At 41.5% G+C, this 13,559-nt stretch overlaps 1 protein-coding gene across 1 annotated transcript in view; it reads right to left on the bottom strand.

Moving 5' to 3' along the window:
* Positions 1-1,862: 1,862 nt before the first annotated feature.
* Positions 1,863-13,559, bottom strand: part of LOC116850279 — a 75,237-nt gene continuing 63,540 nt past the window's right edge. Inside the window, exon 5 of the mRNA XM_032828353.1 lies at positions 1,863-9,779. Within this exon, the coding sequence (XP_032684244.1) occupies positions 9,714-9,779 (66 nt within the window). The 3' untranslated portion in view covers positions 1,863-9,713. The remainder of the gene's footprint in view (positions 9,780-13,559) is intronic.

The following is a 13,559-nucleotide window of genomic DNA, read 5'->3' as shown; positions in this document are numbered from 1 at the left end:
CTGTAACGTTATTATTGAGTCCTTGATACACACTCGTTAGTGGATCTAGGCGTAATCATATCTGTTATGGCTCTCGTTCCAAATAAACGCGTCTCTAAGCTTGCTCGCGCTTCGGTGCGTATCACGAGAAATTAAAGATACGCTTCGCTCGATGCTCGATTTCGTCGACAGAATAGACGAACGGCAGATGCGGCATCTCGTTCGCAAGAGTCGCGTTCGCTGGCGAGATGTCGGCCCGGTAAGTCGAACGGACCGTCAAATGCGTTTCATTACGCAAATGATTTTCCATTTATTAATAGCCGCGATTTGGCAACCACTGTTGTTTACCGAGCTCGGCCATATACGTCGCGCGGATGTATGTGTATGTACCGGCACACGTACGCTAGTTATTACGGAATTGACGTGTGTACAGCGCCGTTCAGGGACGATATTCAACGACGGTAACGCTACTCGAGGATCCCTGACATGTCATCGCGGTATATCACGTTACTGTAATATTAAACTTCGTGTAAAAAAACCTCGTCGACCGCATACGAACTTGACGACGTGACGCTCTGAAGCCGACAACAAGTTTATAACCGTAAATTTATTATAAGTGGACGCCACGAATTACATAAGAATCAAAAAGATCGCGTTCAATTGTTATTTATTATTGACACGGAGAAAGTTTTATAGTAAACATCACTAGAGAATTTTGTGGAACAAATTCTGAGAGACAGATTCTGTAGTAATTTATTATCCTTTCATTTCACACACGCTCTTTATTTTAGGAAATGAATTAAAAGATTTATATTTTTTTACTGTGTCTCTTAGCAAGATAGATCTTACTGTGACAGTTTATTCCTGCACTACTGGGAACATAGTAAAATTGAAATTTATATGAAAAAGAAAACAACTATAATGTTCTCTCTGTGTCACACAATTCGTAAGAGACACGAAGAAAATGTATGACAGAGAGGTACTGTATACGAATCAAACGGTCGAGATATAAGTCAAGTTAGAGAAAAAGATTCAATTGCGTTTCTCAGTTAGGGTTGAAAAATACCGAGATTGCCTCTTGCGTAAAAAAACCAAGTTAAAGAGCCCTAAAACAATTCTCTGTGAGTGTAGCAGATAAACGTTACTAGCCCGGGGCGTTTCATGGACAACGCTGTAGACGAACTTGTGGTGTGTGCACGCGTGCGAGGGAGTCGTGTACGTTACTTCACTGCACGAGCACGACCGCAAATTGTAAATGACGGCGTTGTAAACGGTCGACGAGTGCGCGGCCGCGAACACGTGTTGGTGCGTGCGTGGCCGCCTGCCTGCGTGCGAATTTGCACATAATGTGCGAAAGCGAGCTCGAGAATTTCAAAGTAGACGTCGTCGACACGAGACAGATGCGCGATGGTGGCTTTCGATCGAGTCTCGCGTTTCGATACGCGCGGAAGTCGGGCGATCTTCGTACTAGCGTGAAATGTGATTCCACACGCTACGCTAAACAACTTACCGACTGTCTGATGACACGCGTATTGTGTAAATTATTTCAAATGTCGATTATTAGTATAATGTATGCACGTAGTCTGCGCGCATGCAGACCAAAAGAAGAAAAATAGAGATATAAGATGAAAATACTAATGCCTAGACACGTATCTATCTCTGGACATTCTTATCGCTTTGGTCTTTTAAATACTTAATTAAGCTTTCACTCAAGTATTTAAGTTTTCAACACACACACACACACACACACACACACACACACACACACATATATATATATATATATATAGCTTTAAAATATACATACATATAATGGAGAGGATTTTATAGTAAACTTGAAAAAAATTTATATAAAAAAAATATTATAATGTACTTTCCGTGTATACATATATTCCAAGTTAATAGTTTAAATATTCGTATTTTAAATATTCGTATTTAAAGACCCAAACAATAAGAATGTCCAGAGTTAGATGCGTGTCCAGACATTGGTACTTTTGCTTTATACAAATAAGATGAGATGACGTTCCTCCCGATTGTTTTCTTCAATAGCCTAATCTCACAGAGCTGAATTGCAAATTGGTGTATAATTCGTACTATTTTCTGGATTTTATTATCTAATAAATATTGCTCACACATACACACATACACACAAATATCCACGATTCAGCTCCAATTATCATATGTAGCTTGAATGTCTTACTAAAGTGAATACTAAAGTGCGATTTTCATGTTTCTTGCCGGATCAATTTGATTACGGCAAAGACCCGTTGAAAGAGCGACATCGACTCTAGCAACTCGTCGAAAGTGATTGGATTAAATGATTATAACGTAACGCTGGCCGCTCAGCCATGGTTACCGGGTCGTCCAAAAAACTGCGAGAGAACCTCGATTACGCCACCGTCGAGGGTGATAGTAAATGTTACCGAAAACCGGCAATACCCGCCTTCATTACCGTCATTCGCGCGTCATCATAAAGTCGTTAAAAAGTGATGAGCGTTAATTTTACCGTCGGGCGTTACTTTCGACGCGCTATTTGCCCCGCTGTCGCAATTACCCCGATTGATTCCGCAGCCTCGAGTCACGGCCAGCGCGAACCGCGAGTGTACTCAGCGAGTCATTAACCCAATTGATCGATCCTTCGTAGCCGCGCGTCCATCTGCCCGTCCGTCCATTTATATCTGTTCGTTCGTTCATCCATTCGCCCGTACTTTCACCAAAAAGCGCGCGCAAGAGCGCTTTTACTCTCGTAGCTTGAAATCCCCGGGCGAATTAAGCCCGACCTCGATGCTCTCGCATAGGCCGCGCGTCGCTTGAATATGCATGCAAATTCCATCCTGTTTACAACGGGCGGGTATCTGGCAAGCGCTCGGCAACCGATCGCCACGGGTGACACAGATATTTTCTTAACCTCTAGAAGGCACCTACAGCCAAGCACACTGCATATAACGGCGAACCAGTCTCCTCTCTATCATGCGACAATTTTCACCCCGCGCGCGACGGAAAACAAATCGTTGCGCAACGGCAAGTCGAGGTTATTCCCGTTGATCGACGTTATAGATCGACGGTAGAGACGCGTAGCTAGGTAAGTGGACAGGTAGGTAAGTCAGAGAAGTCTAGCTCCTAACCCGACATGGTGCCACCTCGAAACCGATTGCGAACTCGGAAGTTCGCAGTCGATTCCCCTTGTCTCACGGCGATTCCGCGTCTCGAGCCCGTAGTCGAAAACAAATGGTTGCGCAACGACGAGTAAAGTTATTCCCGCGTCGGACAGCGGACTAAGGAGGTTTAAGACGCACCGTCGAAGAAACGGGGGACTCCTGGGAGCAGGTATGAAGTCGCTTTCAAGTCGATCCGGGACGTTCAAAACAAATCATTGCGCAACGACCGCATGTGAAATTACCCGCTCGAGATTGTTTACTTCGAATTGCGAAGAATCACCTGACTTCAACGCATAAAATCATGATGTTTATACCACTGGTGTGGACGATGTTCATTATTAGCGGTGGAAAGATGATTCGCGAGTGGGCAACGCAATGTCACAAACACACTGAGAGAAAAAGTGATTCAGCTAACATTTTAGTTATTTTTGGCCCTAATCATATTTTGTGCAGTAAAGTGATAGTTGTAACATGCATATAAGATTATCACACTAACGTTACAGTAAAATTAAATAAAAAAATAATTTTAAATTGGCAAAACTTTTTCTCTCGGTGCATCGCGGTGACGACGGCCACTCGGTGATCCGCCAACGACGCGCTAATGTCACCATTATCGAACTAAAAGTGTTGGCTTGTTCCTCGAGCCGTTAGAAATAACCATTTGCACGAGAACATTAGAAGTACATTAGGAGGCTGCAGTCTATGCAAAGCGCGTGCGAGGTCGCGGCGGAACTTCCATAAAGACTTTGCTTTATCCATGAGAGTGAGCAACCGCGTCTCGCGATGCCTCCTCAAGCTTCGCGCCACTAAAGTACGCGCACTTTGTTATTATTTATGCGAGAGTCGAGGGATAATGGCGAAATATGTGTCGGGTTTCGCGCAAGAGTACTTTGTTAGGTATGCTATCAGTGATTAATCGCGAGAGCCGCAGTCTTCGCGTTGTGCACTGAGCAAAAAAGCAGTTGAGTCGACAAAATCAGCGATCATCTGCCTTGCCAAAAAAATATCCAATATCTATTGAACAAATTATGTGTTAGTACCATCAGTTGCATTACACTTACTGACTAAATCGCGATCATTGAATTAATTGATAACGCATTATAGTAACTATATCATGCGTTTGATCGACTAAACAAGTAAAGGTCAAGTTTGATCGACTAAACAAGCAAAGTTTTATTAATTCAATTATTTCTTTTCTTAGTATAAGGAACGGTATTGGGCATTGATCATTTAAAATTTGACTTGACTAAGACAGTCGGCAAATCACTAATCAGAATAAATAAACCAATTAGTCGTCATATATATAACCATAGATAATTGATTGGAGAAATTAATTATTGATCTTATAATCAAATCGAAACTTGGTTGATAATTTCGTCAATCGACTAAGCTATTTTATATATTTTATAGCTATTTTATGACGACTAATTATAGTTTTGTCGATTATATCAGTCAACTAATATTTTAATCGACTGATATTGGTGAGAAGTCACATTTATTTAAAGCATAACGCTTGACGACATTTTTTACGGCGATAAATACTGCCTTGATAGTTTCTTATTATAAATATAAACGAGGAGAAAAGAAAGTTAAGAAGGATACGTTCCAGAATCCACTTTAGACGATCTATGACTCGCGACAGAATTTCGAGGAAGATTCTATCCGTAACGTGCCGTGTGCGATAATTTGGCGATTCTTTAACAAGCAGAATTCTGCACACCAAGTTCCGTCCCAAAATCGTAGAATCGTCTGACTCGGAAAATATCTCGCGCAGTAAATCCATCCTCGTGCATCGACACGGCGCACACGACGATTCGCAGCGGCACTTGGCGCAACGTAGCGAAGCACATATCGACGCGGTCGCGATCTTGACTGGTTTATGCGTTTCTTTTTTCTTTTCTTATTCCCCTCCTACGATTGGCAAGATGCATTAGCCTCGATCTCGAGGAGCGCGTTGCACCACCAGCCAGGGTTGGAGGCGCGTGAAAATCCTCGATCGGACAGTGAACGATCGACGACCTCATTGGCCGACGACACTTTGCACCTGCAAATGCGACAGTCACGCGCGCAATGCCGCGGACACGCGGTGGAATGCTCGCCCCGGCACTGACTAAGCGCTAATGACATTCGATTTAGCCGCGCGCGCGTACGTGGGCCCGCGCGTGTGCGAGTATCGCGTGTATTAATTATACGCCCGATGTGTGCGTGCGTCTGTGCCCTCTCTCCTGTAGGATATCTAAATTATCATCTGATAATTTAGCCGTTTAAAGTAGACGGACGATAAGTCATCGGCTGGAAACACAGCGCGCGTTCTAATCGCGTGTTAGTTTGCGTTACGTGTAAAATGACAGCTTCCCGGGCCGAGCCCGAGTGGATTATTGTTTACGCGTGTATCCGCGACACTGACCATACGTCTCGTGTGATAGACTGCGATAGGGTCAATGTGATATCGCAACGCCTTTCAATAGCGTTAGAGTAATAGTACAGATTCATAGTAAAAGGAAAATTATCGTGATGGCGTATCACCGTTACGCAATTGTCGAAAGCAACGGCCATGTACAGAACAACGTTGTAAAATTTTTACAAGAGGCCGTACGACTCACCAATGCGTACGCGCGGACGAACGTTTGTAAGCACCGTCGCGCTCAATCTGAGCCGCGCGTCGTGGCGCGAATTGCGCCACGGCACGTCACACCGGATAAAATGTACGTTTTATTTACGGATCACTTCAGCCGGTCTCGAGTAAATGCAAGGAGCACGCATATAATAAGTCGTGCCGTTTATTTCCCGTTTTCACGCCACCGATACCTCTCCGATTGCCGACGTGCAACCGCGATACGCGTCGTAAAATGCAACCCAATAAAAGCCCGGCGCGTTATCGCCGCGTTAACGCAACCATGCGCTCCGGCGGCGGTATAAAAGTGGTATAACTACGTCGGAATATGGCTGCAATTTGAATGCTACGCGGCTTCATTTGCATGTCAAAAGAGAACAGTCGATTATACCGTCCGCGCGGACGCGGTAGCAATGTTAGCGCGAAGGTTGCAACTACACGCGGAATCACGCACGCATGATTTTCGTATTCAGAGTCCGATCGGATGTGAACGGGCCCTCTGTGTTCCCCCACTGGCAGAATCGTATCCGTGTGTCAAAATGTGTCAAAATTGGGCCGTATCGTCCGACGAAACCGCCGCGCGATTTTTGACGCCGGAGGTTCGACGACCGCTGAAATTGAATAATGAGTACTGCGTGTCGCCGTGGAAAATTGAAGAGAATTGTCCGCCAAGCGAAATTACATAATACATCGCGATGACAATCGCACTCACGCACGTAGTTGCCACGGTTTTAACGGTATTGAGAAAATGAATGAGGGAACGAGAGTCTTTCGATTGACAGAACTCGTTCAGATTTCAACAAACTCGCTTTCTTATGTTCCCCTACTTTCAAGGGATTCGCGTAATTAATTATCAATTGAGTGCGGTGATCTATACACTTACAGTGTTGTATCTCACAAGTGTGGTATGGTTCCAACGACCATGCTATGGATATTTCTCGTCAATTTATGATATCGATTCTCTTTCAGAATTATAAATTCGCTATGTACTATGCTTTAACTCGGTTAAAGAAATCGCAAACTAAAGATAAGTTTAAAGTACCGTGTATATACCAGAGTCGAAAGTTTGGTTCTACATTAGCACTGTAAATTTCATTAAACGTGAAGAATCAATAGGGAATTACAAAATATAACACAAATATATTATCCTATCTCGATGCTGCAAGTGATGCAGTTGCTTTCCCCATGTTGACTTTTAAAAAACAATGTTTCAGAATTATTTAATATCCGATTATCTCAATATTCTACCCGCGTGCAATCTAAAATTTTAATTTTAAGCAAACAATGTATTGACTTACGTGACCTACTTAGCTACATATAAAATACGTGAAATAACGGAATATTACACGCTGAGATAAACAAATATTAAATACTTAATATCAGCAAATGAGTCAATAAGTGTTCTCTATTCATAATTATTTTCTCTCTTTCTTTTTGTTGAAAATGTTGACAGGATTTGGAGTTCTCCAAAAAGCTCAAGAGGAATAAATTGTAAAAATAAAAATAGCAAATATATGTCCAATAATGCTCAACGCTAGTAAAGATTAAACTTTTGAACTTGGCTGATAAACAAAAACGATAAAAAGACATTAATAGTTTCAAAACAGATGACATGAATCAAAGAGCATTATCAGGCGTGAAAAACAGCATCTGCGAAATTTACACTAGATTCTAAGGCCGAGGTATTCATAGTTGCAAATTATTTATCTTTGAGAACATGATTAATTATAAATGCATATTCATGGACCGTTATTCAGTCGTTTGGATCGATATTTCTTGTTGTATAATGAAGGAAAAACAGATACACATCGAGGAATAAGCAGAGATTTACAAAAATATAATCGTTCAACTATAAATAGCGAACTATGAATAGCGACCGAAATTTTGACTCAGATATCTTTATATTGTACGTCAATTCATCAAATTAAAATCGCAAATCTCCTGAATGATAAATGATTTGACACACCTGGAAATATCTGATGTCTGGTAGTCTGCATACCGCGTCCTTCATCTTGGCTTCCCAATCCAACATCCTGACTCTCGGCTTCTTCGTCATGGTACTCCGGATACCCCCTTGTGGTACTGACATTAGCACTGACACTCGCGTAAATTCGATCGCAGAGACGCGTGTTAATTAACGCGATGCCGCGACGAGAGTTCGATTAAATGTATTATAATAGTTTAAATATATCGTCGAAATAGTTTAAACATCCGACGGCAATAATAGCTAAAGCACCAACGCACGTGTACTACGCGACGTGTGAATCGCTCGCCGGCTCGGAGCACAATGGAAACACATGGAAAAATACGTGATGTACGATAGTGTGTTTAACCGCCTTGAAGGTCTGAGATGTTTTGAAAGTATTGATTGTTGTCATCGCTGGGCCGCCTAGTGCCGCGCGACGACGTTTGGCGATTAACGGGCGATGACGTGATCCTTTTTGCCTGTTGTTATGGTTTTCTCGAACGCTGCGCCTTTCTTCGCTTTTTCCGTACAAAGTCTTAGACCGAATTATTATTGTGTCGAGCCGACAAACGAGATAACATACGACACGACGTATGTGTATCGGTGTGTTACAATTCCCACCGGGAAATTAAAATAATTCGTGGTCTTTTAACAATGCGCTCTCGTCAACACTTCGTTAACACGCGTTTCTTCAATCGCATCTGCGCGAATGTCAGTGCAAGTGTAAGCACAAATGCAAGTGTCGTCACAAACGAACATCTGGAATGCCCGGATGAAGAAGCGAGGAGCAAATTCTAGATAAAGAACTCAGCATCTGAGGATTCAGGACACCATAGTGTGGACAACGATTTATGTTTCGAGGTGCGTGAAATCATTTATTGTACGTGATATTTTCGATTTTCGAACGAACGCGTCTGACAAATTTATTGGATAATTCTAAATCTTTTTTTGAGACTCAACATGCAGGAGTAGTAAAACGGCAATAAGAGACTATTTGTTACATTAGGAAAATAACTTGTATGGTGTTATATCTGGAGATTCTTTACTAGTACTTCATTTGAGGAAATTTGCAGAGTTAACTTGAAACCAAAAAATTTCAACTCGATTATACTCGACTTATAAAGAAATGTATCTCTTACTTTTGTGTTATTTTACGCGCTATTTGTCAAAGAGTACATACCGATCAAGCTATAAAAAAAAACTCTAATTCTATATCACAGTTCCACCCAATAAATCGTATATGTAATAAACGCTTAGTAAATCGGAAACCGGGCATTTGCAATTAGAACAGCTGTGCTGTGCTACGTGCCGTTTCGCACACACGCGCTGTAAATTTTCTCGGAACAGGTGCCTTTATCGCCGATACGAAATGACGAACATTCCTCGAATATTTGCAATTGCGAACGTGACTCCTGCGCTGCATTCTGCCGCGAATCTCGTTTTCCATAGAAACCGATAAAAATATACCTTTGCCCAAAGTTGAAAAAGACCAGAAGACCCGCGAACGATAATTTCGGGAGAATATAGACGGATAATACGGAGGCAAGATTGAAAACTGGATCGTACCATCTAACGTCGTCTATAATTAATTTCAAGCACTGATTTAGCAACATTGCGTGTGTGTGTGTATGGACATAAATAGATACGGTAGACGGTCAAAGTCGTTAAAACTTTTTATATTCTCATTGTGCACATTGCGTTGACTCATCGCTTCGCGATAATAGTCACAAAGATATATAATTCACGTGCGAAATTAGTATAGCAGACGGTCTGTCTTTATGCACCTACGGAACCTTCCAGTCTATACTTAAATCCCAACTATTATCGCCCATTTATGACGATTCTTTTGTCGACTATGTATCGACGACAATAATTATACGTGAACATTATTCGCATCGATAGTTGCACAGAAATTATGTTCCTTTCTATGTAGAATATAATCGACTGTATTTTCCTTTGTTGTGTATATATGCGTATACTCACTTACGAACTCGCGTTAGTAGGATGCAATTCCGTATTTTTGTGGACTCACCTTTTCATCTAGATTGTTTAGGTCCGGCAACTGGAACAAAAAGAAAACACAAACTGTGTGAACATATGTATATGAGATAGCGATCGCCAAATTGTTCAAATATCGGTGAGCTAATAGTTTTGAACGTTAAACAGTATTCGTTTACTTTGCATTTGATAAATTTTTACTTTCCCACTGGTTATTAAAATGATTATGAATATCCTTAAAATTAATTAAAATTAAAAATACTATCTATTTTTTTTCTAGTGAAATCAATAACCCATCTATTTGTTACATTAATCGGTTATGACAGAAGTCGAAAAGACAATATGTAGTGTGAAAGTAAATTTTATCAAATTAACGTGAAAACGTGTAGTATAGTAAAAAAACGTTAAATATGCAGAATATTTTAGAATATATTACTCTCTGATGTATTTTATTTAAAAAGAAAGTATTATACAATTTCCTTGAGATGTTTATCTTCTATTCGTTTGATTGAGATATAGAATTTGAGATTATTAATTTATTAATTCGGATATCAGCGCGACCTGATAAAATATGGCGAACCGATCGAAACATTAATCTCATGCGGAGTCTCCGACAAATTAAGGGTCTCTAGACATCGCTGTGTGTCAACGGATTTGTGAATCTACAATTTCAACGCTTATATAGCATTATGCAGCATTAAGCGTCGTATTACGTACTACATGTAGGATTTAGATACAAATCGCCCTGATTAGACGGATAAGAAAAGTCAACGCGCAAAGTGTGGAGGTTACTCAGAAAACAGTTGAGGATCAATGGCGCGTGAATGTATACGCCTAGTTGAGTATAAATTGCATCACGGGCTCGAAATGAACACTCATTACCATAACCAGATTCAACGTTGTCAATCGATACAGCTTATCTCTGAATCGAGCAGCCTTTGCTTGTTCCATAATAAAGAATGCATGACGTCGGATGGATTAACGCAGACGACAAAAGTCGAGAAAATTCACGCGAGATGCAAGAGACACACGCGCGCTTCGCGGCGAATATAGATAATTTTTGAAAGAAAGATAGTCAGGCGCGCCACCTATTCCAGTTATTTTGAAATGATATCTCCCGCTTTACCGACGACAGTCAGTTATCGATCCGTGTATAAGAGAACTGCCGTACCACCGCCATCGTCGTCGTCGTCGTCGTCGTCGTCGTCGTCGTCGTCGTTGACGTCGGCGGCGGCGGCGGCGGCGGCGGCGGCGGCGGCGAGCAGCGACAATCAACAGATGCCGCCCGGCGTCGTAAAATTTTGAGATCCCTCGCGCAAATTGAAGGAAATTGAAGCCAATTTGTATCAATCAGCCGTCGCGGCCGTACACATTCTCTCTCCCGGCCTGTGTGCACGTAGCGTGCTGGGACTAATTTAACACCCGATGTGTCGGGCCGCTTGATTAACCGTCACGGTCGTTGTACGTGCTCCGAAAGAAAGGGCATTCCGCGAAACGTAGACTTTACACGAGGCATTTCGCACGGAAATCAGATTTCCGTCGATCATCGAATACACACACGCGCGCGGACTCTGTATAGATGCAAATATTTAACCGCAGACGAAAAATCAATACTGCCGTTCGCGCACATGCTTGAACGAAGGTTCTTTCCGTTGAACGAAATAAAATAAAAAAAAAAAAAGAAAATGAATATCGAAATATATAAAAATCACGCTGAAATTCAACTAACGCCAACGTAACGAAGAGTGTCGTTTAAAGGTAAATAAAAATTCCTATACAATAATGTAGAAGATTACTCTTCCTCTCTCCTGATCTCCATCGGCTTCTCCTGCATCGGGAAGAGAGACGTCGGTTCTATTATTTATTCTCGTCATACGGTATACAGTAGCTGCGATCCGGAATTTAGCGGAGCGTGGTCGATCGATCCGGCGGATCGGATTATCGGAAGGGCTCGCCGGGCCTGGATATCGATTAAAGTCCCTCCGGCTCCTTTTACCGTCCGCCTCTGCCGCGGACAATTTCGAAATCGCTGACCGAGGAGGGTCAGCGGAATCCGCTCCGGTAAATGCGTAATCGTGCATAAATCAGCGGAGAAGGAGCGCCCGTCACGATGCATATTTATGCGCCCACGGCTCCGAGAAATTAAATTCACACATTTCATCGGCCCTAAAGCATGCGCATATTTTGTGGCGGAATGCTGAGAATGCAAGTCGGGGGATGCGCCAGGCCGGAAGAGATTCGTTCTTCCCGCTCGTGATCTCCCATTGTCGCGCATACTAATTGAATTGCCTTCATTAAGACGTCCGAGTGGGCGTCGTAGCGCGCGACGGAATAATCGTTAACGATTCGGCGCCGAAATTTTTGCAAATATATCTTCTTCACTGGCGCCGCGCGATGTTCGTGTACTCAGTCGCGCGCTAAGCGCACGAAGAAAAAAAAGAATACAAAATAAAGAAACAAGACATGGCTCATATTTATTCATACGATCGACCCGTGAATTACGATCCCGATTAACTGGTCGACACAGCATAACTGCTTTTTTTCCCTTGAATGTTTCGAATGTCACGCTATAAAAAATAAGAAGAGAGAAACGAGAAACAGCGTGTAATTTTTTTCTGCATAGTATACGCTGCAGAGAAGAGACTGGACGAACAATCTCATTAAATCGACGTAGAAGCACCAATTCCTGGACACGCATATAATTCTAGACATTCTTATCGTATTAGTCTTTGAATATAAATATTAAAATTTTCAACATGAAGAATATATGTATACACTGAAAAAGAAAAAATATCTAAGAAATATTTATTCGGTGGGGTAACATATTTACTTACGCTAATATAAAAGATATTTTTCAAATACGAAAAGATAAATTTGTTTAAAACTTTAGCTCTTCATAAAAGCAATTGTTGATTCTAATTGTTGATTCTACTTAAATGAAATAATTTAGATTTTAGTAAATACGTCTTCAGTACCTACTGAATATTTCTTTTTTTAGATATTTTTCTTTTCGGTATATATTCAATATATATATGTATATATATCGTGTTCAAAATTTAAATATCCGTATTTAAGAACCAAAAGGATAAGAATGTTCAGGATTAGGCACGTATCCGAGCATTGGTATTTCATGCCATCATTTTTCAACAATTTATCCGTTAAATGTACGGAACCAAGTGATCCAATACGTTTATTGGGCCGAGATACTTGCGTATCTTCCGATCGACTGAGTTTTCGCGTTATCGCTGTGCTTCGATCCGTTCGACAACTCGTATCCCATACGTCTTCGTGTGCCGTCGTGTGTGCAAGATTGAGGATTGGGAAATGGTTTAATGAGCCGTAAGTAGGTAATTGCGCGCGTCTCGTACGGCGTTCGCGGACGGTAAATAGGCTGACGGCAACGAAGATCTATTAATACGGCTTTATTCTGGTAAATAACGAGGAGACGCATCTTAAAATAACGGATAAATCGGGCCGTCTGGCAGGGAATTGTGAATGGAGAGACGCGGAGTCAATTTTCTTTCACCGTGGCGTTATCATAGATAAAGCTAGCTTGCGTACATTGTAATTACGAATATATATAATAAGCCAAAATAATTTCGGTAAAATTACATTTCCTATGTATAAGTGCAACCGCGCGCGATGTGAATTAGTAAAAAAAAGAACTCGGGGAAAATTGAAAAAAAAAAGAAAAAGGATATAACGCATCGTAGCGTTAACTGTTTTCAGAACAATGTGTTAAAAACGATAATTAAATAAAAATATACTGGCGAATATTTTCTCTCCGACATTTTGAGAGATACAATCCTAGGATTAACGGATCGTCACGTATAATAAACGACCG

This window comes from Odontomachus brunneus, unplaced genomic scaffold (genome assembly GCF_010583005.1).
Source record: "Odontomachus brunneus isolate Ranch 3 - 2012 unplaced genomic scaffold, Obru_v1 Obru_scaffold_140, whole genome shotgun sequence".
In the NCBI taxonomy this organism is placed as follows: Eukaryota; Metazoa; Arthropoda; class Insecta; order Hymenoptera; family Formicidae; genus Odontomachus; species Odontomachus brunneus.
The sequence above is the reverse complement of the archived record's forward strand: the minus strand, read 5'-3'. Positions and strand labels throughout refer to the sequence as shown.